The 24543-nt window shown below is 34.0% G+C and overlaps 5 protein-coding genes across 7 annotated transcripts; 1 reads left to right on the top strand and 4 right to left on the bottom strand.

Moving 5' to 3' along the window:
* Positions 1 to 629: 629 nt before the first annotated feature.
* LOC116174261 (putative nuclease HARBI1) lies at positions 630 to 2452 on the top strand. Of its 2 annotated transcripts, none has more exons than XM_031492151.1 (4): positions 630 to 1058; positions 1242 to 1388; positions 1442 to 1730; positions 1777 to 2452. In XM_031492151.1, exons 1-4 carry the CDS (start codon positions 790 to 792, stop codon positions 2320 to 2322), a joined length of 1251 nt encoding a protein of 416 aa, XP_031348011.1. In that variant the 5' UTR covers positions 630 to 789; the 3' UTR covers positions 2323 to 2452. The 2 variants fall into 2 exon arrangements, with proteins under 2 accessions (XP_031348011.1, XP_031348012.1); XM_031492152.1 differs by having other exon boundaries at positions 634 to 1058; positions 1442 to 1709.
* LOC116174262 lies at positions 2341 to 3863 on the bottom strand. Its single transcript, XM_031492153.1, has 5 exons — positions 3416 to 3863; positions 3126 to 3296; positions 2822 to 3078; positions 2580 to 2775; positions 2341 to 2531 (listed from the first exon to the last, which is right to left on the bottom strand). The coding sequence occupies exons 1-5, from the start codon at positions 3513 to 3515 to the stop codon at positions 2398 to 2400; spliced, it is 858 nt and encodes a 285-aa protein (XP_031348013.1). The 5' UTR covers positions 3516 to 3863; the 3' UTR covers positions 2341 to 2397.
* Positions 3856 to 7185, bottom strand: LOC116174644 (gastrula zinc finger protein XlCGF8.2DB-like). The gene is made up of 3 exons (XM_031492585.1): positions 7086 to 7185; positions 5908 to 6856; positions 3856 to 3886 (listed from the first exon to the last, which is right to left on the bottom strand). Exons 2-3 carry the CDS (start codon positions 6852 to 6854, stop codon positions 3856 to 3858), a joined length of 978 nt encoding a protein of 325 aa, XP_031348445.1. The 5' UTR covers positions 6855 to 6856; positions 7086 to 7185.
* Positions 7186 to 8339: 1154 nt separating this feature from the next.
* Positions 8340 to 10436, bottom strand: LOC116174219. 2 transcript variants are annotated; one of them, XM_031492113.1, is made up of 2 exons: positions 10269 to 10436; positions 8340 to 9385 (listed from the first exon to the last, which is right to left on the bottom strand). In XM_031492113.1, the coding sequence occupies exon 2, from the start codon at positions 9378 to 9380 to the stop codon at positions 8889 to 8891; it is 492 nt and encodes a 163-aa protein (XP_031347973.1). In that variant the 5' UTR covers positions 9381 to 9385; positions 10269 to 10436; the 3' UTR covers positions 8340 to 8888. The 2 variants fall into 2 exon arrangements, with proteins under 2 accessions (XP_031347973.1, XP_031347974.1); XM_031492114.1 differs by lacking the exon at positions 10269 to 10436 and adding an exon at positions 9714 to 9800.
* A 10092-nt stretch (positions 10437 to 20528) lies between these two features.
* On the bottom strand, positions 20529 to 23089 carry LOC116174643 (pyrimidodiazepine synthase-like). Its single transcript, XM_031492584.1, has 4 exons — positions 23060 to 23089; positions 21958 to 22218; positions 20958 to 21203; positions 20529 to 20903 (listed from the first exon to the last, which is right to left on the bottom strand). The coding sequence occupies exons 1-4, from the start codon at positions 23087 to 23089 to the stop codon at positions 20772 to 20774; spliced, it is 669 nt and encodes a 222-aa protein (XP_031348444.1). The 3' UTR covers positions 20529 to 20771.
* Between the last annotated feature and the right edge of the window lie 1454 nt (positions 23090 to 24543).

Raw genomic sequence — 24543 nt, 5'->3', positions numbered from 1 at the left:
CATTGCCAAATTGTAGACGGCGAATACTTTGAGCATTTGGTATAAAGATTACACTTTTAGAGCTTATGACTTTATTTTAATTTTTTTTTCTTATTTTTATTAAAGCATAATTTTAGTTATTCGCATTTTTTATTGTAGTTTTTTTTATTGCGCATTCAAAATTTAAAAAATATACAAGATGTTTCATAATAAAATTAGTTGACGCAATTTTCGATTAAACTGGAAGTAATAAAATCTAACAATAAGTTGGCCAAAAGTCATTACTCACAACGTTTATTTGCTTTCCCGCTAATGAATAACCAACCTTACAAACTAATTGCAACTGAAAAATTACATGTACATACCTAATGAACAACCGCACGAAAATTTTACAATTGAAACAAAGACAAATTTTGAAATCAGTTTAAATTCATAAATTATACAAATGGCGCCATCTAGCGTAAAAATTATAAACAAACTAAAAAATGTAAATATACGTTAAGCAAAGAGTAGATAACTGTTTTGTTATACAGTGTACACATACTGATTTTGAGAAAGATTGATTTTCAAATATCGAAGATAATTGTCCGTTTTGGGACTTGCGTACCCTGTAGGTATGTTATACACTTTTTATGAGCCGGTTTTAGTGCACCGGTCATTCTAATCTGACAACTGGGTACGGTCGGAAATTTACTTCAAAAAGTATCAGTAATTAAAGTAATGCAATCGCAGTAAAGCGGTTATTTATTAAATTTTACTCAAAATACTGAAGATGCTGTAATAATTTTCGACCGCTTGTTTTGCAATTATATGCTTTTGACAACTGATACCTACTTAACCTCAATTATTCTCTATTGTGTATATTGCCTTATTGCCACAATGGATTCTGAAAGTATAGTTCCTTTAATTGTTAATAATATTTTGAGTATTTTGGACGATTCAAGTTCTGATGATGATGAATTTCTAGTATTAACACATTTGATGAATGTGAGTGATTCCACTCGTTTAACGAGAATTGAACATTATGTGGAAAATGTGGTTCATTTATATTCAGATGATCAATTCCAATCACATTTTAGGTAGGTATGGAGTTATATAGTTAGTTCAAACTGTGTGTTACAAGGGTTCTGGGGTTTCAAATCCCAAGTAAGCCTCTGGTACAGCACGGCTGTCTGTGTTTGTATAGTGGGTCGTTGTTAGCCTACTATACAATAAGAATAAGGTCAATTAAAGTATTAAGTCACTAATTGTAATATTTGTAGAATGCAACGAAAAACATTTGACTTTATTTTGTCTTTAATTGGACCAAAAATTAGTGAAAACGTGGTAAAACCTGGACGACCAAGTGTATCCCCAGAAACACAATTGCTGCTTACGTTGTGGATTCTTGGAACACCTGATTCCTATAGGTGGGTCTACAGTTTCTACTTTTATCTACCTATTTTCAATGACCTTTTAATAGATCTGTATCGGATCGTTTTAATGTCGGAAAAGCAACTGCCGTTATCTCCGTAAGAAGAGTAGTAAAAGCGTTGTATGATCATGTACATACATTTATAAAATGGCCAATAGCAGATGAAATGGAAACAAGTATAAGAGTATTTCGAGCTGTAAAAGGCTTTCCAAATGTTATAGGGGCAATTGATGGCACCCATATTAGCATAACTGCTCCTAAGAATAATGCAGAAGCTTATGTGAATCGAAAAGGGTATCATTCAATGCAATTACAGGTAGGTAGTTATTTTCTGCAGGTACATGCTTGTGTAGTTAGCTGTTAGCTTACTACTTTTATTGTAGGCCGTCTGTAACGAAAATGGAATGTTTATTCATTGTTTCACTGGATATCCGGGAGCTGTCCATGATCAGCGAGTATTCCAAAACTCGGATTTACCAGAATTTTTTAGAAATGACACACAATTTCCAGATGATGTACACATTTTGGGAGACGCAGCATATAAGTTGCATAAGCATCTTATGGTACCATTTAAAGACAATGGTCATTTAACAGACATACAAAAAAATTTTAACATGTGTCACTCATCTACAAGAATGGCAATCGAAAGGGCATTTGGACTTCTCAAAGGCAGAATGCGGAGATTGTTAGATACTCTACCAATGACACGAGAAGATCTTATACCAAAGTACATCATAACGTGTTGCATTCTTCACAATATCTGCCTTTTAAAACAAGACCAATTTCAACCATTAGCTGTAGCTATTTCAAATAATGCAAGTGCTGTGGAAATACTGGCAACACGAGAACCGGATGGTGGAGGAAGAGATGTAGCCATAAGAAAACGGGATGTAATCGCTGCTGAATTACCTATGCAAATTGGTGCATGATTTTTACAAATAACGAGGATACGAATGAAAATAAATTTATTATACATTAATAAAAATAATTAGGTATTAGTATCATTACTTTTTCGAAATGTTATCAACAAGTGTGCGTAATAAACTTAATGCTTCTGTACTTTTCTCCATTCTTTCTTTATGATGCTTTTCTTTATCTTCTCGCAACTTGTTTAAAATGTCCACCAATTTTCTATTCTCTACAAAGCGAAATAAAAAATAAAACATTTAAATTTATGAGTTCATACTTTTTGGTGATTGTTTTTTCTTCCCCTCCGTTTTTGGTGAATTTTTGTTCGCTATTGCACATGTTGCTGAGGTAGAAGGTGTAATTGATGTACTGGTAGAGCTACTACTGGCAGCACTATTTACGCTCGCACTACTACTACTGGCTAAAGAAACTGGTACTAACCATGGTTGAGAAGAAAATATTTCATCCATTGCCTAATTATACCATAAATATTTATGTGTATCCATACAAAATACTTACTTCCAAATACGGCCAATCTTTTCTATCATTTCCCGATACTTTATTATGGTCCTTGACCTTTTTATATTGCCTTTTCAAAGTTGCAAGTTTTGTCTTACACTGACTGGCAGTGTACGTATAACCATGTTTAGCCATTAATTCGGCAATACTATTCCAAAAAGCTTTTTGTTTCACCTTCCCCTTCACTAATACATCCTGTTTTTCTCCATACAGGTTTAACAACAAAGTTACTCCTTCAAAGGACCAACGGCATAAATCTAAGTACAAATCTTGTTATAAATATTTCACTTATCAGTGTACTTACCATCAGTATCGTATCCGCTTTGTGGCGAAGTTGGTTCTGTGTAACCTTCAGTGGGATTATCGTGCACAGCAGCCTCGACATCAGCAGCTGAATCCGTGTGATCTTCCGTGGCATTATTGTGCATTCCATTAATTACAGCATGTTGCAATAAAGTAGATGCAAATGCCATGTCTACAAGTTAGAGAAATATTAGTAAGTCAAAGTAACATAATTATTGTATATATAATTGATATGAATACATAACAATTGTAGGTAATTATGCATCTTTTTTGGTTTACATACTAACATACCTTGTGTTGCCCTTGCATGATCTTCAACACTCAGCATTAGTTTATATTGTTTTTTGTGTTCGACGTCTACTAAAACTAATTCTCGCGTCTCCATGTCCATATTTCAGAAAAATTCACACTATTTTACTTTCACAAAAATATAACCTCAAAACGTGTTTACATTTACTTCGTTTACACCAGGTATTTTTCAGAAGTAAAGTGAGTAAACTGGAGTAAATCTCGCGCATGCGTGCATTCAAGTAGGATGTTATTTTCAGTAATATAGCAGTAAATTTATAACCGCAGATTTGTGTATTTTTAGTAAATGTAGCACTTGAAGTAAATTTCCGACCGTACCCGTCAATTGTTTATTGTTGAGTCAGGTTTACACCGTTGAGTGAAAAATTAGGGAGGAGACGACACCGTGATGTAAAATTGCGTTCCGTGGCACTATCTCACTCTTATGTTTCCTTGTCGATCTTATAAAAGGTACTACGATAGTCAAATTAGGCAAAAGATGTGCAATTAAATGCTTTAAAGAAAACCAGAAAATTCTGATTACTTCCGAAGATATGCCGAAAAATTCGAAATTTGCCGATTTTGTTTTTATTTTTTTATGAACAGATACAAAAGATACAAAAAAATGAAAAAGCACTAGAGCTATTATATTATAGTTACGATACAGATAGTACCCAATTGGACATCACGCGTAACCGTTACAAGCCGAACCACCATTTGTGGATTTTTACTCATTGCATCAAAGAAATGACGCAGTTACACACAGCAATGATTTGGGACATTCATTGCAGTCACGTTCAAACTGAGACTGTTATATCGTAACCCCATGCAGTCCGTATTTTGATACATCCGATTTTTAAATTCTCTGGACGCGGCGTGTCAACAGCACATCAAAAAATTTTACAAAATTTGTGTGTTAAAAGATGTTGTTTGAAGAATTGTTTATAATTTGTGCCATAATCACTGTTCTGGGTGACAATTTTGAGATCTTAACTTCTAACAGCAAATTTTGAGACATTTTGGTGACAAGTGTTTTTAGGGCAATTGGACCCTGCTGAATCCGATTTTACCTGTCACCACCTCGAAATCCATCTGCTAAAGCTCCAAATTAAGATGGCGCCCAAAATGGCGACTAAAACTCACTATAAGATCCTTTTCTTGTAATAAACAAAAATATCACAATTTTTATTCAGTACATATGTTTTACTATTTATTACTATTTTATCAAAAAATGTGTAGCCAAAAAAATCAAGGTGGCGGTAGAAAGTTGGGTTAAATAATTTCTTTAATTGCGAAGAAAAAATTTGAATTTCTTTATATGAGGGTGGTACAAATTGGTTAAAATGAGTTTCTCTATCCACCATTGTTAATAATAATTATTTTCGAAAAAAATAAATCAAAATGGTTCCCAAAATGCCGGTATTTTTATGACTTCGTTTCCGTGTGCCTAATATACCTATCCAAAATTTGAACAAAATCCGTCGAGCCGTTCCCTCACACGCACGTACATACAGACGGAAATAGTTATTTGTACAACTAGAGAAGTGGAGAGAGTTAAAAAACACTTTCTTCTCAAGTTTGTATATATTTTTTTCTGAAACTATACAATCAAAATTGAAAAATTATCGTATGCAATAATGAAGTTTGACACATAGCAATCGAGTAACGGGTATGTTTGAATTTTAAATGTCATTATTAAGATTAACGTAGCAATTGTTTTTTACTTTCCTCACTAGAAAGGAAAAAAATATTAAATTACATCAGCAAAATTAAAATCAATCGTCTTGATGTTTTTGCATATTTCTAATCTTTTTAAATTTTGTTTTGTTTTCGATTTATTTTTTTGTGCAGAATTTGTATACGGTAATAAATATGATCAATAAATAAAAATAAATAAATGAATGTGTTTATAATTTGTCTCATAATCACAATTAGTACATTTAAAATCCTTAGAAGCTTCTTTATGTTTTAAAAGATGTTGTTTGATCAAGTGTTTATTATAATTTGTCTCATAATCACAATCAGCACATTTAAATTCCTTTCAACGTTTATGTTTTACTAGATGTTGTTTGAAGAGGTATTTATAATTTGTCTCATAATCACAACTAGCACATTTAAAATCGTTAGAAACCTTATGTATTAAAAGATGTTGTTTGAAAATGTATTTATCATTTGTCGCATAATGACAATCTGCACATTTGAAACCCTTAGTATCTTTATGTTTTAATAGATGTTGTTTGAAGGAGTATTTATAATTTGTCTCATAATCACAACTAGTGCATTTAAAACACTTAGAAGATTTATGTTTTAAAAGATGTTGCTTAAAGTTGCTTTTATAGTTTGTCGCATAATCACAATCTGCACATTTGAAATCCCTAGTATCTTTATGTTTTAAAAGATGTTGTTTATAGTGGTGTTTATTATTTGTCCCATAATCACAAGTAGCACATTTGAAATCCTTCACAACTTTATGTTTTAAAAGATGTTGTTTGTACTGGTGTTTAATATTTGTCCCATAATCACAAGTAGCACATTTAAAATCCTTGCAAACTTTATGTGTTAAAAGATGTTGTCTCAAGTACATTTTATCATTGGTCTGATAATCACAATCAGCACATTTAAAATCTTTAGAAACTATATGTTTTAAGAGATGTCGTTTGAAGCGTTGTTTGTAATTTGTGCCATAATCACAACTAGCACATTTGAAATCCTTAGAAACTTTATGTAATGAGAGATGTTTGTTAAAGTTGCTTTTGTAGTTTGTCTCATAATCACAACTAGTACATTTAAAATCCTTAGAAACATTATGTTTTAAAAGATGTTGCTTAAAGTTGCTTTTATAGTTTGTCTCATAATTACAATCTGCACATTTAAAATCGTTAGTATCTTTATGATTTAAAAGATGTTGTTTGTAGTGCCGTGTATTCTTTGTCCCATAATTACAAACAGCACATTTAAAATTCTTAGAAACTGTATGTATTAAAAGATGTCGTTTGAAATTGCGTTTATAATTTGTCCCATAATCACAATCAACACATTTAAAATCCTTAACAGCTTTATGTTTTAAAAGATGTTGTATAAGAAGGGATTTATTAGTTGTGACATAATCACAAGTAGCACATTTAAAATCCTTTGCAACTTTATGTTTTAAAAGGTGTTTTTTAAGTTCGGATTTATAATTTGTCTCATAATCACAATCAGCACATTTAAACTCTTTAGATACTGTTTTACATTGCGTTAAAAGCTGAGGTTGAAAGTCATAGTGTTGCTCTACTTCTTCATTATAAAGTGATGTAGAACATGGTGTACTAATGGTAACTTCGTCCTTTATTGTCACCAAAACTTCGTTGCTTACTGAAATGTGTCCTTGAAGAAAGGAATCGATTTCTTCCTCTTGTTTTGGTTCAATTTTAATGAGTAGTGTGTCATTATCTCCTTCCATACCTATCAACAATGATGTCATAAGTAAATGTGTTAAAACTCTATTTTTTATTAAACAATATCCTCGATCATCAGTTGTTTGTGAAACAGTCCTAAAGGTATTAAAATATTATTGAATGTAACATCTAGCAGGATCAACATAGTAGACTAATACAAACTATGTCATCCTTCCAATGGTAATTAAAATTAAACAAAATGTAATGCTCAGCGGGAGGTATACTCGTATACTTACCTAAAACACATAAGTATTATTTCTGCCTAAAATAAAAAACTAACATCTTTATTTATGACTCATGAATATAGGTTTCATTCATGAAGATAGGTACTCTTCAACCACTGATATGTCAATGAGCTCAACTCCCAAAGAACAACGCAACTGAAATGCAGCGTTGCCAAATCGAATAGAATCGGCTAAAGCAGTTTTTTAAATAATGGGGCTAATTCTATGTTATTTGGCGTGTAGATAATGCCGTAAAATATTTAAAGTGAAACTCGTTCGTCAGCAACTCGAAGTTCAAAGTGTTGAAAAACGATTCTTTCTTTCGCATCGTGAATTGTGCTCGTTTTGTGCGCCTAATTCCACGTTTTTTGGCGTCAATATTAACCAAGATACGAAATTTTTAAATTGGGGTTACCATCTTAACTCTAAGAACGCATGTTTCCGATCGGAAAATAAAACCAATCTAGCATAGACATATTACCGCATTAATTGAGAAACAGGTATACTTCTATAGATATGAGGGTACAGGTTTAATAATCAATTATCGGCCAGTAAAATAAAATAAAGTTGTCGAAAGGTTACAAAATGTTATAGTAATTGTATAGGACATATGGTACAACAAACTAATAATTCAGAATTCGGCAACGGTTTTTGTAACCATATTGGAATTTGTGCTAGTTGAACTTCAACAATACAAATAAATAAAAAAAACTCTCAGTCTCGTCTCGAAAATTCGCGACGAGATGATACTATCGTCTATGTGGATGTATAAAAACGAATATACGTACCTAACTCACCTATATATTTTTCGACCCACGACATAAGATATTTTTATGATGTAAATATTAACTTATTACTCAAAACTTTATTTTAACAACTATTTTTTATATTATAATTAATATATGAAGATGTAACATAGATATTGTTTAAACAATATAAATACTGTTTTCCCCCTTCTAAATGGTTTTTGATTTTAAACAATATAAAATATGAACATTTAAAAAAAAGAATAATCCAAATCCTAGCTGTTTCTGAGAACTTGCAGAGAAAAACCTTCATTGACGCGGCTATAAGTTGAAGTTACCTTTTCGATGGAAGGGTAATGTCAATCGCAACCGGATGAAAATTTCATCAATAAAGTAAAAGTAAGGTACCTTACATTTTTGATTTGTATAAAATATTGATCGATTTTTTATGAATTTGTTGTATTTAACGTAGTCATAATATTCCTAAAGGAGCAGACCTGTGATAATCAACTGCATGAAACAAATTTGTATCGCATTTTATTGATAACAATCGAATCCAAAAAATAAAATTAATTGTTAGTGAAGTTTTGCCAGTGTCGTAGAGGTTAAATTTCATTTAATATAAATAAGGGTTCTCAATCCTTATAACTGTAACTAAGTCGGTACACATTGTGGGTTTGATCGATTTGTGCACATCCAACAGCAACATGTAAAGGTATCCTGCGTAACCAACTAGATCTGAGCAATAATCACAATAAGTATATAAAACAAATATAATTAGTAATAAAAGTAACCATAAGAACTTGCACGCAACGTACAGTATCAATTCGTAAATCTCTTTCTTACACAGTCATCTTTATAATTTACTTTTGCGCATCCTGAACCATATAATAATGCACTATATAAATCACGAATATACTAATTAACGTGTACATCCATTAGGTAATGAAGTTACCTTGAGATAGCTGCTGCTAGACAATTTCAATTGCCACCGATGATTATGCCATCCATCAAAATGTTCAGAATAACAAAAATTATGTACTCGTCGTCTAATTAATACGGTATAGGGTTACATAACAATTCCCTGAGAGCAGTCGATGCTGTATTTAATAAATTTGTAGTTCCGTTTATCCTGGAGGTTCGTGATCTTCTTCTTCGCGCGTTCCTCCTTGCACTTCCCGCAGAACTCGCACACGAAGATGTGGAGCGGACTTTGATAGCAAATGTTTGCGCTCGTCAGTTTCTTGTTCTTCTTGTGCGCCCACACGTGCAAGCAGATCTCAAAGGCGCCCATACAGGCGATCACGATCGGGTTCAGAAACAACGTCGCGCAGAATAAGAAAATTAGGCAGGGCATCATGTCCGAGGTGATGTATTCGTTAACTGTGTCCGCTTCTTGTTTTGACGGCACGAGGTTGGCGATTCGAAACTTTCTGCATCTCGTTTGCGCATCGGGGGCTGACGAATTTATTTCCGTTTCTCCGGTTTCCAAATTGACTGCTGGCACTAACATTTCTCCAGTCTCTTCGTCGCGTACAGCCTCTCCCGTTTCGAAATCCATTCTTTCTGAAAGAACAGTTTTAGACTCACTTAACCGTTTGATAAACTGAAGAGTATAGGTGAGAGCATCGCAACGATTTCGCAAGAACTGTAATCATTGCGATAACGATTATCACATCAGTTGATATTTTTGACTCCCGATATGATAAGAACCCTATTAATTTATAGATGCATTCACTGTGTTGATTGCAAATCAATATCAGATGACAGTAGTATTGCACCAGCTCGATCACGTGAACGATGCCTCAGTTCTAGGTAATACCAATTATTAAAAACTGGTTAATTACGACTACTTCTTATTAATTGGGTAGCCGCGGTACATTATTTTGTTTACCTTGAATGCTGCATGAACTTTGTTTAATGTAGCTGTGATGTAACCATCGCAACTTTTTTTAATTTAACCGGTGTAGGTAAGAAGATAACGCACAGAATAATGTAACGCGTTATTTAAATTCAAATAAAATTCACCCCACCGTCTTCAAGTTAACAAAGGTCTTTCGATCTTTGACACCGCTTCCAGCTATTGTTTGAAATAATGGAACCTGGCATTGTAAGTTTACATATTTGCCTGCTAACTTAAAAATGTCTGACGTAGAATGAGGGCCCAGGGCCATTTTCAAAACTTCTTAGTCCATGTACTTTTATTGATAGAGTGTGCGCAGCTAACAAATTGATCGTCTCGGTTAAATTTCATTATTTAATAAAAATTGGATGGTGCACATGATTTGCAGGAATTAACTAAATAGATAAATTGTACTGTAGGTACACCAGTAATTATCTAAATATACAGTTTTTATTTTAAAATTATTGAATATAGACCTGCGCCTATTAGGATGGGGCCGCGCAAATTTAGCAACTTATGTGGATAGTGAGAAAAAATTACACTTACGTATTATTGCACAATCATTAACATTACATACTCCAATTTCACAGAAACCAAAGAGTATGAACTTTTTGCAGAAACGTAATGAACACAACGTCGCGTCTGCCGACTACTGAGACTGACGTGTGCGAACGTATAGAAGCAACTAAATCCTTAATCCAATACCTACTTATTACGATAATGTGTAATTTGTACCCACTTATTGCATTAATTACGTTTATGTAACAATAACAGTGTTTTTCGGTTCAGCATACCAGCTGGTTGTTTGGAGTAATTTGTTGTATTCGCATCGCATTCTATAGGTATTTATTTACTCCCATTTAAAATAATTATGTAATCAACGCAAATTTACTGCGACGCCAGTAAGGTTTGATGGGTAGCATTGCATGCCAGAAATTGAAATATTCGAGGAACATTTTGTAAAAGTAAAATGTAGGTAATTAAAAATGCGTTTAAATTTTAATTTGAACATTCCAATCTAGGCATCTGTTCTATGATCTATTTTAGATTTAAATGAATATCTAACTATGATTTTTGAAATAATGTCTTAATTTTACTCTAAAAAGCCATTTTTTCTAATTTACGGAACATCATAAACATACCACAATATAAGGGCATAGAATTCCAACCAGTTCCGCCGTGATTACGTCACCTATGACGTATGCCATACGCATATTGCTCAAATGAGTAATTGGGTATTATTTTAAAAAGTCGAGGTAAAAGTAAATACACAAATGTATATAGTAATAGTGTACAACTTAAAATAATTCGTTAAACCGCTCGTGAGCAAGAGGCGAAGAGTGCACTTTCAAATTTGTTTTTAATAGCCCTTATGGACGTTTCACGCCTTAACGATGAGATGCCCCAACCTTAGCAACACCGTGTGAATATGATTGTAAATACGAAGCACCCCATACATCATGTTAGTTACAAAAGGCTGCCAACCGAAATCTGGTGGGAAAGAAAGAGAGCGAAGATGAGACGGGTGGAATTTCTCGGAAGACATCTGTTTGCATCTCAGCAACTGCAGTTAGAATTTTCCTAGAAATGCGTGAAATGAAGGGAATATGGGCGTTTTTCGGATGGATTTTAGGGGTGTTAAGGGATCAAGTGGGGAAGTTGATAAATAGGTAAGCTGCAGAGAGTGTTTTCAGCATCTTTTTTTTTGTAACCGGCTTAAGTGTGAAGTATGGCTTATCTTGATATATTTTTGTTATACCTTAAACATTGCTGTGTGCTTTTGCTTTTTATATAAGGTGAGGTATTTGCTTAATTTAATTATCTATGAATGTGTCTAACGTAAATGCAGATTATAACCCTTTACTTATGTAACTAATTTTCTATCGGTCAGTTGTATAAGGTGTAACCTTTGCTGGTGTTGGCAATTTTTTTTTTGTCGGTAGGGCTGTGTCCGTTTTGTACATATTTGTATATGTTCCGATATTTGTGTATAGTGATTTCTAGTCACTCTCGAACCTCTTTGGTCTAGGTTGGATAATTTTATTGCCTTTTGTTATATTTGTTTATTGTGCTGTGATAAGCTTGAGTAGCCAAGAGGGAAGTGTGTGTGTTTATTGGGTGAACCAAACACTATCAGTTTCACTCGTTCCGAAACCCAACAACTCTAGCCCACGTCCACAGGCACCCCACTGGGCTTGGGTAATCCTACTGTCCGGCGAGGCACATTTAATATCTTTTAGTTTTGTCTAATGTATGTGTTGTAATACCTGGGGAATGGCTCCATTCGAGGCCTACGATACTTACAGGCCGGAGCGCTCGAAAAAGTCACGTGACCTTAGGAGTAAGTTCGGGACACATTAATTACATTATGGCGTATGGAAAATCCGTACGCGCCTCGACTATTTAGTTTTTACTACGAATTCGTTTAATATAGAGCCACGAAATTTCAACGAGAGCTGGTCAATGGTACAGACAATTAAATTATGGTGTTTGTTAATTTTTAGTAACAATGGAAATTGTTAATTTTAAGGTTTAAAGTCGTTGAAGATAAAACGAAGATAATAAATCCGTGTTTTTCTATATTTCCACCGTCATATTTCTGTTTCTAGGAACGATATCATTATAATTCTTTCGGTGTCTTAAACTAGAATGATATGCGCCTCCAATTATGCGTATATAAAGCCTTATCTGGTATCTGGCATTAATTATCCGCGCAGAGCAAAATTCACCATGCGAGAAACTTTTTTATTGTTAGTACAATTGTGTCACGTACATCGAATGAATTGTGACCAAAGGACACAAAAATGTTTTTCAGAAGGAATTTTTAAGAAATGGTCTTTTGTAAAGTTTTAGTAAATAGCGCGACTTTAGAAACACGCGAACGCGCAATAGAAATTATTATTTTTTAAATAATTGTTACTAATGGACTTTCAAATAGTGTTTGTAATATTTAGAGAACCATTAAACTTACAAAATTAAAAAAATTACATACAGGGTTGGTTCAAAGTATGGATATTCTTTTTATAATCTCAGTTAATATTAATTTTACATTAATTTACTTATATGAAAAAGACTGCGTAGCCTGCGGCTAAAAGCGATGCTTTTCTTGTTTACGTCCTATTTAAGGCGAAACCGTTCTTCCGAAATTAAAAATTACAACAACCGATCATACACAGTTGACAACAAGGATTATCCCCTCAACGTACGTTAATAGACCAAAAAATAAAGGTCGAATAATTTAATAAATCAATTCGTTATCAGACATTAAGAGATAAATCCAAACTTAAATTCTAGGAAAAATAAAATTTCATCTCTTAACTACACAGAAAAGGCGATAAATCACATCCACCTGTCAATTAAATTAAGCATTTACATTTGATCACAGATAAAGACCAAACAAACTTCCCAGAAATGTCTACGTTAAATAAAATGTAAACAAAAACATCCTTGACCGCTTTCTCGTATGACAATAATACCTAATTTCCAAGCCGTTACATAGACCAATGACATTAATAAAATTTCATTACGAAAGTTAATTACACAAAAAAAGACCGCCCTTGTCCATCTTAAGATTTCCGAAAATTTCATCCTGCCAGACGAAATAAACACAGCAATATATATAACATATACAATATGATCAAGAGGTAAGGTGGTTATATGATAAGGTGTTTTTTAATATACATATATACAAATGTACATGATTCATGTTTTCGATTTAAAATGCATATACTTTAGATATACTTTGTGTACAAAAATATATATTTCTAAAATATATTCATACTGGACTTAAAATACTTATGTCCATAATGAGTGTATATAGGTACATAGTATATACATAAGATTCCTTTAAATTTTTTTTTTGGATTTAAAAGGTAGGTTCATAAGATATTGAATGGTATGTGGGTAGCAATGCAAACACATCAAAAGGGAGCCTTTACAGTTTAAGTGAACTCAAACAATGATACACGTTATTACATTTGCAATATCTGGTATGTTTATAAATTTTATTTTATTGTAATCTAGAAGTAAGTAGTTATAATGCATTTTGTGAAATATATAATAAAACAATTTTTAATGTATCTATGGACTAAATTAATTATTCAAATTGTAGCAGTTAATTAGCAGTGCCCGAGTCACACTATCAGCCTAGTGGAAAACAATTAAAGGCGCTAAAAACAAAACCGTTTTTCCGACATAGTGTACATAATTGTTAAATTTACTCCTTTCAATGAGCTAATTTCAGATGCACCTGTGATTTGAAGATAACGTCTAATGTATCTCAAAAGGTGTTGCTGAAAGTCAAATTAATTATTTGTCACACAATTAGCACACTTAAAATCCTTCGAAATTATACTTTCAAAAGATGCAAATAGCACATTTGAGAACCTTCAAAACTTTATATTTTAAAAGGTGTAGTTATACCCTGTATCTAGGGTTCAAGTATTAGTAATTAATATTATAATGTTAAAATATTTTTCTGTCTTTGTTATATGAGTATTTTTAATTTTACTGTTATTCTATACATATATTTAAACTTTTCTTTTTTGTTACTGTACCTACTTGTTTGCGTATTTGTTATATGGACTTTGTCCGTTGATTGGATACACATCTGTTGGGTAAAATATACAAACATTATTATATATATTATTCCCTAATCACATTTAAAATGTTTTAAAAGATGTCGTTTGAAGTACGCTTTATAATTTGTCTCAAAATCACAATCAGCACATTTAAAATCCTTAGAAACTTTATGTTTTAAAAGATGTCGTTTGAAGGTGCATTTATCATTTGTTTCAAAATCACAATCAGCACATTTAAAATCCTTAGAAACTTTATGTTTTAAAAGATGTCGTTTGAAGGGGTATTTATAATTTGTGCCATAATCACAAATGGCACATTTAAAATCCTTACAAACGTTATGTTTTAAACGGTGTCGTCTGAAGTACGTTTTAACGTTTGTCTGAAAATCACACTCGGCACATTTAAAATCCTTAGAGGCTTTATGTTTTAGAAGATGTCGTTTGAAGGTGCATTTATAATTTGTGCCATAATCACAAATGGCACATTTAAAATCCTTACAAACGTTATGTTTTAAAAGGTGTCGTCTGAAGTACGTTTTAACGTTTGTCTGAAAATCACACTCGGCACATTTAAAATCCTTAGAAGCTATGTTTTAGAAGATGTCGTTTGAAGGTGCATTTATCATTTGTTTCATAATCACAATCAGCACATTTAAAATCCTTAGAAACTTTATGAATTAATAGATGTCGTTTGAAACTGCTTTTAACATTTGTCCCATAATCACAAGTAGCACATTTGAGAACTTTAGAAGCTTCATGTGTTAAAAGATTTTGTTTGAAGATGAGTTTATTTGTTGCATAATCAGAAGTATCACCTTTAGAAACTTTATGTTTTAAAAGGTGTTGTTTGAAGTACTTTTCAACATTTGTGTCATAATCACAATCAGCACATTTAAAATCCTTCGAAACTTTATGTTTTAAAAGGTGTTGTTTGAAGTACGTTTTATTATATGTTTGATAATCACAATCAGCACATTTAAAATCCTTAGAAACCTCATGTGTAAAAAGATGTCGCTTTAGGCTGCATTTATCATTTGTGGCATAATCACAATCGGCACATTTAAAATGTTTAGTGTTAAAAGTGTTATGTTTTAAAAGATGTCGTTTCAAGTTGCATTTAACATTTGTCCCATAATCGCAATCGGCACATTTAAAATCTTTAGAAACTTTATGTTTTAAAAGGTGTTGTTTAAAGTATGTTTTATCATTTGTCTGATAATCACAATCACCACATTTAAAATCCTTAGAAATTTTATATTTTAAAAGATGTCGCTTGAAGTATGTTTTATTATTTGTCTCATAATCACAATTATGACATTTAAAATCCTTAGAAACTTTATGTTTTAAAAGGTGTCGTTCGAAGTATATTTTATTATTTGTCTTATAATCACAATTAGCGCATTTAAAATCATTACAAACGTTATGTCTTAAAAGGTGCTTTTTGAAGTACCTTTTATTATTTGTCCCATAATCACAATCCGCACATTTCAAATCCTTAGACACTTTATGTGTTAGAAGATGTTGTTTGAGATTGTGCTTGTGATTTGTCTCATAATCACATGCAGCACATTTAAAGTCCTGAGAAACTTGATGTGTTAGAAGATGTCGTTTATAGATGCTTGTATCATTTGTTTCATAATCACAATCAGACAATTTACACTCTTTAGACACTGTTTTACATTGGGTTAAAAGGTGACGTTGAAAGTCATAGTGTGGTTCTACTTCTTCATTATACAGATATGTTGAAGATGGTGTACTAATGGTAATTTCGTCCTTCACTGTTACCAAAACTTCGTTGCTTACTGAAATGTGTTCCTGAAAGAAGGAATGGATTTCTTCTTCTTGTTTTGGTTCGATTTTAATGAGTAGTGTATCATTATCTCCATTCATACCTAACATTTAACAACACTAATTATTATAAATAAATGTGTTTTTTGTTGAATAAGAGTTGAATCACGTCACAAGTGTACAATAAAAAAAACTTAATGAGCTGAGCTGGGGTATGTCGGTTTGTTTAGGGTTATACGCAAGCCATCACGCAAGCGCGTAATCTATTTATAATACACTATAATACCATTGTATACTGTGCGATCAAAAATCAGTTGCTTTCGAGTCACCTTTGGAACTTTTGTTTAAATGGGAAATCGTATTTAACTTGAACTTCCAAAGGCGACTCGACAGCAACTCATTTTTGATCGCCCGTTATTTCTCCCAAGAGAGGTGATTTTGAACAACCCAGGAAATGTGATGTTAACCACAGAACACCATAGCTGTTTTTTAGCGAGGCAGCGGTATAAAGCAGTTTAAAGCGTTGTTAAGGCGGCTATATAGGGACAGGACATTCAAAATTTGAGCTGCGCCAACGTAAATAATTATATAGGCAACCAATCGTGCAATTCGAGTCACCAGGCATAATAAGCTCTCTGCAAATGACGTCATGTACCTACAATAAAACCAGATTCCAGACCCTCATTAGCGGCTATTCAACAACGGTTTGTGATGTTTTGGTAATACCAAAGAGTATTAACTGGAAACCTTTGAATATAGAATAGGAAATCAAAGTTGAAAACGTATATCTACTACATATACAGGGTGTTAGTAAATTCGATTTAGATATTTTGAGGTGTTATTGCGGGTGCAAATACAAGCATTTTGACATAAGGAACTCGTGTCCGGAAACGCAAGCATTCGGCGCTACGCGTCCTTAAAGTTGCGCGCTTTTGCGCCTGAGATTTAACGCTCCTGGGCATCGATTCCCGAAGTTAGTCGATATGCTCCGTGATGTGCATGTGATGTGACCGGCTGCCATGACGTCATGATCGTATACGATAGGGATAAGTTCAAGTCTAGCTGCATTCCCGAATCGTGGACAAACTTTATGCGCTAACCAATCACAGACAAGAATTGAACTGTCATTTGTCAGTTTTGTATTTTGTTTTGTTTTTGCATTATGGATACTGCTATTAATAACCAGAAAATCCTCGAACAATTCCATGTTTTATTTCACAGAAAATATGTGAATTTATAGGTTAGGGCACTGAATAACCTCTATAGCAAAACAGCTGCAAGATCCGTCCTGTAGCTGCAACTGCGCATGACTTTCACGCAACGAGTGGTCTAAACCAGTCGTTGCGTTCGATCAACTTTTCGCTCGATGTGGTAGGTTCGAGAATGCAGTGACATTCACGTTCACATCAAGGTCAGTCGATGTGAACCAGAGCGTCGATTCCCGAAGATGTGCTTTGTTCACATCGACTGACCTTGATGTGAACGTGAATGTCACTGCATTCTCGAACCTACCACATCGAGCGATAAGTTGATCGAACGTAACGACTGGTCTAGACCACTCGTTGCGTGAAAGTCATGCGCACTTGCAACTACAGGACGGATCTTGCAGCTGTTTTGCAATAGAGGTTATTCAGTGCCCTAACTTATAAATTCACATATTTTCTGTGAAATAAAACATGGAATTGTTCGACGATTTTCTGGTTATTAATAACAGTATCCATAATGCAAAAACAAAACAAAATACAAAACTGACAAATGACAGTTGAATTCTTGTCTGTGATTGGTTAGCTCATAGTTTGTCCACGATTCGGGAATGCAGCTAAACTTGAACTTATGCCTATCGTATACGATCATGACGTCATGGCAGCCGGTCACATCACACCAATGAATAAAGAATACCAGGAAGGAGCATATGAACAATATACGTGCGACCGCGATGGCTTTTGCAAATGGCGGACAGTAGTTTGCATTGCTTATACGGTTTTACATTTATGCAATTGTGTTGCAACTTTTGTGCAAGTTCAGAAAAGTGTTGCAGTACTGACAACATATTTTTCAAAAATTGAAACTTTTCAGTTTGTTTACACAGAAGGTTATTCTTGAAACTTAATAAAATTGACCATTAGGTATGAGCAAACAAAAGGAAATGTTATGTGGTGCCGCTTGCTATTAAAAAAATAACACACGCGAAACCAAATAAATTGTGGTATTGACAAAATTACTAGAAAAGTTACTAGAACTTGCGCCAAACTTGCAAGTGAAATAGAACTTTCTCTATTTATTTTTCTTGCACCTGAATTGCGTATGAACATGTGCAGTAACGTATCTTAACTTGCATTGCTCTTGCATTGCACGAAAATTGCCTAATGTAAAGCGGCTTTTACACATGAAATGTAATTCCCAAAGTTTTATTTTTTTCTATTTTGGAGCAACCACAAGCACAAGAACTAACCATTCTTTGTATGTCACTGCAACGGTCACAACAAAAATGACTCATAAGTGGCTTTTGCAAATGGCCGGCTTCCGTCGCACTCTCTCTCGTATACAACTCATATATATACTTCTCTTATATATATGATACAACTTGATTAATGCTCCTTCCCTAGTATTCTTTATTCATTGCATCACATGCACATCACGGAGCATATCGACTAACTTCGGGAATCGATGCCCTGGAGTTTTCGAGAAAGTGAGCACAAAGTGAGACAGTCCATCGCTCGTCGCTTGCATTCATGTTTATCTAATACATACATCATACATAGTCCAAATTGTACATAATTTTTATGTAATCGATATTATTAAATTGTTTTTTGATAAGTAGGTAACAATATACCTACATCAAATGTATGAAAAAAATGTATGAAACGGTTCTAAAAAATGAAAACGTTGTTACTCCTGAATATTACATTTATTGATGTACAATATTTTTTTAATTATCCGTCAATTATCGTTGGTACTATAATAGACGAATAAATGGAAGGCATTGAGATTCTTTTGTTACTGGTCTAATAGGGTCATAAACCATTGTATATAAGTACATATAATGGTCATTAGGTGTTAATATTGTCCAGGTAAAAGTGCTACCTGAGTTGCCTATCGTCATTGTATGGAAGGTATTGCCATATTATGGTATTGCATTTCTTCCGTCGCTATAGTTTATATAAACTTTTGAGTAAAAATTACGTTAATTTAATTTGAAGCAGTTCGTAATATATTTTTTTAATCCACTTAGTTACTAAATAAACTGTGCGGATTTACTTTTTAAATATTTTTTTTACTAAGGCCAGTATTCGCGTTCTTAGTAAATTCAAGATTATCGTTTATACACGACTTAAATAATTTTATCAAAAAAATAAATTGCTACATTTAATGACTCTCTATATCTCTATCATTTTCCGATAAGACCTCTAGTTAGAATTAATATTTGGGCTTCAAAAATTACTCAAAAGTTTCGACTTTTATTGCAAATATCAGTGACCATTGTGTGTTGCCTATCCTGTATCCCTAGCACCCTTAAACCAGCGCAGTAAACCAGTAACAAGGGATTGAGAAGAGTTTTTGTTCCTGAGAGAATGGTTTAAAGCCCGCCGAGGGCTTTAATATTCTTAAGGGAACAAAAACTAGTTTAATCCAGTGTTGCTTATATTATTTTTTCCAATACCGACCGATTTAAATCCATTTTTCGATGAATTGTTTACAAGAAAACAAAAATGTTTTAATTAAAATTACCTGTTAATGCACAAAAATTAAGGATTAAATTCAATAAAACAATGTAGGAATTGGAAAAAAATATAAAATAAGCAAATTGAATGCCAAAGATAAATTTAAATTAGGTACCTAGCGTAAAAGGAATCCAATGCAAATAACTGGGACAATTTAGATAGTAGGTATGACTTAGGTACCATAAATTTGATGATAATAATAATGATAATAATAATAATGATTTATTGTCCAACAGATGTTTGTACATCCAATTACAGAACAATTACAGAAATTAAATATGGCATGATTGAAAAATAAACATAATATACTATAAATTGATTATCAAAAAAAATAAAAAAATAAAGAGATATTCAAATGTAAGGAGACATATATATCTACGAAATGACAAACCAATTAAAGATTAATGAAATAGATTAATTACATCTGATAATGAGCAGATATTTAAATCACATTGTGTGCAGTATTGATTACAATTTTGTGACATCAAACACACTGGCGATTTTAACAGCAAGTTCGTTTTGGGTGTCGGATTAAGAAAAACTAACGGATAGCGACTAGTATGAGGCGGAACATGAAAGTTAAATAGGGACAGGACGCTAGGACAATCAATACGGTTATGTAATAGACCATGGGTAAATTTAAGACTATTGCAAATACGTCTTTTCTCCAATGATTGCAGATTAAACCGGCTAAGCAGTTCATCATGATGTGTAGATCAGAAAATAGTTACCTTTTCAGGTGCAAAATTTATTAAAATTACATATTCTATACAAAATAAATGCACATTAGTGTTAGTATACCATACACCTATACATAAACTATATATCTAAATATAAGGCGCATCTTACAGTTTAATAGTATCAGTAACAAACATTTAAATAAATATATTTTGTGCTTAATTAGTGCCAGAATCTGAATTTATTACAGGAAGAAATAACCACGCAGTAGCAACAATCATTTACACAGAAATAACCATATCATAGTCCGGAACACCTGCACGATAAGACTGAACGTATCTTATGTGAGTGGCACTATCGATGTAGCTTTTTTTCACAGCCGGATCATCACGCATTAAGGTACGCCACTCCATCTACAAAATTCAATCTCACTATGTTCAAATGTAAGGATGTTTGCTATATCTCACCAATTTTTTATAGTAATCGGGTTTGATTGTGAAATGGCTGCCGAATAGTTTCAATAAATCGGCTCGTTCGCACCACGGCCAAATCATATAATCTAACATTCCAGGTTTATGGCCGCTAAAGAAAGGTCCCTCTCGTCTTTTTAATTCGTTCTCGAACGAAGCGAGCCCTTCGACTATTATACTCCTGTAATCCTCTATGTAACTTCGATTTGTATTTAGGATTAGTTTGAACATGGCGTTTATTACCTGAAAAATAGTGTGTAAGAACATTACATGTAGGTACTCCAGTCACACTTTAGGCGACTCTTGCTAGACGCATTGTGGACATATGAGCTTTCATGGTAATTTTTATCCTTCTCTGAAGTCCCATAGGTCAGTATATGTAAGTAGTGAAAAATATGACAATTTTGATTAGTTACGTACTGTTGCTATAAAATGGTCAAAGAAACCAAGATCGGTACTAAAAATTTTGCAAGGAAATGGCCCATTTACACATCAAACCAAGCGCAAGTGGTGTGGGAATCATTAGGAACGGCTTGGAATATGTTTTTCGGATTAAAATCTCTAATCTGGCAACACTGCCAAACACTAGCTTTTGGATATAATCTTGGAACATTATGTACAGGCAACCTGCGTCAAGCTGAAGCACTAGCGCGTAGCCGTCTATACATGTTTTTCAACCACCATTGGATAGAATTTCTACCAGTAGCGCAGTAGCGCTGCCATTGGCTCAACGCGCATTCGTCTAGTGCTTCAGCTAAACGTGGGTCGCCTGTAATACTTGTATTTGTCAAAAATGTATTTTGTGTCCTAAAAGTGTATTTATTGGTTTCATTGAGCTTGCTCCAACTTATAGAGGGTTACTCCGAGTAATGACAGCAATGCATTTATAAGAGACCAACGAACATAAGATGCTTGAAGCCTCCCCAATTGGACACAAACAAGGAAAAAACCATATGAATGGGTACCAAGCAAGAGTTATCCAATGTGTCTCACATACCTTGTTAAATTGGTCAACTAAAATGCGATCTTTTGCCTTCTGAAGGGGATCCCTAGGATATAACGGATGTGTCGTCCATATGTCTTCTAAGTAATCGGCAATTATTAAGCTCTCATAAATGACATCTCCACTCTCGACTTCTAGAGCAGGAACTTTACCCAATGGACTTTTTTCGTAGAACCAGTCTGGTATACTCGATAGGTTAATGTAAACTACATCGTACCTGTAAAGTAAATTGTTATCGAGGTGAAAAGTATAACGCTAGGTAAGTGAATTTACTAGGTCGAGAGAAATAACTTATATTTTGCACTATAGAGAAACTCTAAATGGAAAAACAGTGATTGTTCTCTTCAATAAAAAAATGGGCAATTGAGCATCTCGCTTCCTCAAAAAACGTCTCCAATTTTGAGATCGGTAAATTACTGTTGTGTAAACTACACGAGAGTGCCGTTTCTTTAGGTTGTCGAAGATGAGAGCGAGTCACGGTCTAAATATCGGAAATAGCACTCAGGACAACCTGTATATGTAACATAATTCAAGTTCTTTCATAAGATCTGGGGATTTTTTTTCATTGTTGAATTGTCATTTTCATGTTAGTTTTTTCATTGCAAAATTTAGTTGATAATTATTTAATTCATTTAAATCTATTTGCTGTATTTAGTTTATATGATCAATTTAAAACAGGTAACTTTAATCAAACTTTTTAAAACGCGAGTTTAAAGTGTGATAAAAAGTTGACATCGGACAAGAATTTCTTGTTTTTTGCCAAACAATGTCACGTGCGGGCTAAGCGATGCAGGTGTTTGATCAGTTATGGCGATATAGAGAAATTTCGAGTAACGCCGGGTTAATAACAATGTTGAATTTGTTAAAGGAAGTGGTTTTTTTTGCTTAAATAGGAAGAATGAAAAGAGCGAAATGTCTATTACGCTAATTTTGGCACTGGAGTCCATCCGGCGATGTAATTTTAAGAAAAAGAATCGTCTTCACGTTAGTAAAATAGTAATAATGCTGTGCAAGAAGTTTTTTCGCATGGAATTTCGACTTAAAAAAAGTTTGTGTGAATAAAGAAATAACTGGGGTAATACAAGAGAAGTCTTACTGTCCGAGCAGCCACAAAGTTAAGTGACATTGTTTTTGAGCCCGTAAGTTATTGTGGTGCATTAAAAGTGATTTTTTTTGTTTTTGTGAGAAAAATCTGTCAGATTCATCTTAAAGTGTGTATTTTTAGCGCGGCGATGCCGATTTTATAGATTACAAATACGACCATCTTCTTCAAATCATAATATTCTGATGACATTTGGCATCGTTGTTGATCATAAGAGCCTGTACTGTAAAGTCAAGGTGAGGCGGACTATGGGTATCATACTGAACAATAAATGGAATATCTAGCCTTTTGGCTCTTGCCTAAAATTGTGGTTAGTACTATAATGATCTGATCCGGTACTGCTATTTTGATTCCCCGTATACCTACATACTTAAACAAGCGGCACCTTCAAAACTTTCATGTCAAAATGATGGACAGACGGTCGGATCGGACTGCGTCGTACGAATGGAACTCATGTGTTATGTTATATATTATGGCGGTTCGGGACATGAGACACAATATTTTTACGTAGAATCCAGTGGCGTGTTAATTAAAACAATTTTTGAAATGACATGTTTCTACTATTGTTGATTGGTATCAGCTGCCTTAATTACCATGCATACAATAAACAAAACAAAATTTCCATGAATTGATGGCCTACTATTTAAAAAAAAATATCAAAGTCCTCGTTTGAGATCGAAGGGACTTCAGCGCATTTTTGTGTGGCAGATCAGTATTCTATTAGCCACTTTCGACTCAACCATCAATAACAGATCTTGTCGAAGGCTACTACATTCACTAACCGCTTCCCACTTTCCGCGTGCATCCGCAATTCGCTTTTAAAGATTTAACTCCACCATCAGTAAGATCGTGTTGGGGGCTACCACATTCCCTTTGACGGTACCCACTTCCGACGTTCCGTTCACCCGCAATTCGCGTTTGAAGATTTGACTCCACCATCAGGAAGATCGTGTGGGGGGCTACCACATTCCCTTTGACGGTACTCCCTTTCGACGTCCAGTTTACCCGCAATTCGTGTTTGAAGATTTGACTCCACCATCAGGAAGATCGTGGTCGGGGCTTACCACAATTTCCTTTGATGTTTACCTCCTTCCGGGGGGACGTCCCCGTTCACCCGCAATTCGCGTTGAAGATTTGACTCCAACCATCAGTGAGATCGTGTCGCGGGCTACCACATCCCCTTTTACGGTCCCCACTTCCGACGTCCCGTTCACCCGCAATTCGCGTTTGAAGATTTGACTCCACCATCAGGAAGATCGTGTCGGGGGCTACCACATTCCCTTTGACGGTACCTCCTTCCGACGTCCCTTTCACCAGCAATTCGCGTTTGAAGATTTGACTCCACCATCAAGAAAATCGTGTCGGGGGATACCACATTTCCTTTGACGGTACCCCCTTCCGACGTCCCGTTCACCCGCAATTCGCGTTTGAAGATTTGACTCCACCATCAGGAAGATCGTGTCGGGGGCTACCACATT

Source organism: Photinus pyralis, unplaced genomic scaffold (genome assembly GCF_008802855.1).
Source record: "Photinus pyralis isolate 1611_PpyrPB1 unplaced genomic scaffold, Ppyr1.3 Ppyr1.4_LG6, whole genome shotgun sequence".
Taxonomy (NCBI): domain Eukaryota; kingdom Metazoa; phylum Arthropoda; class Insecta; order Coleoptera; family Lampyridae; genus Photinus; species Photinus pyralis.
Note: the sequence above shows the minus strand (reverse complement) of the source record. Positions and strands in the feature narration are given on the sequence as shown.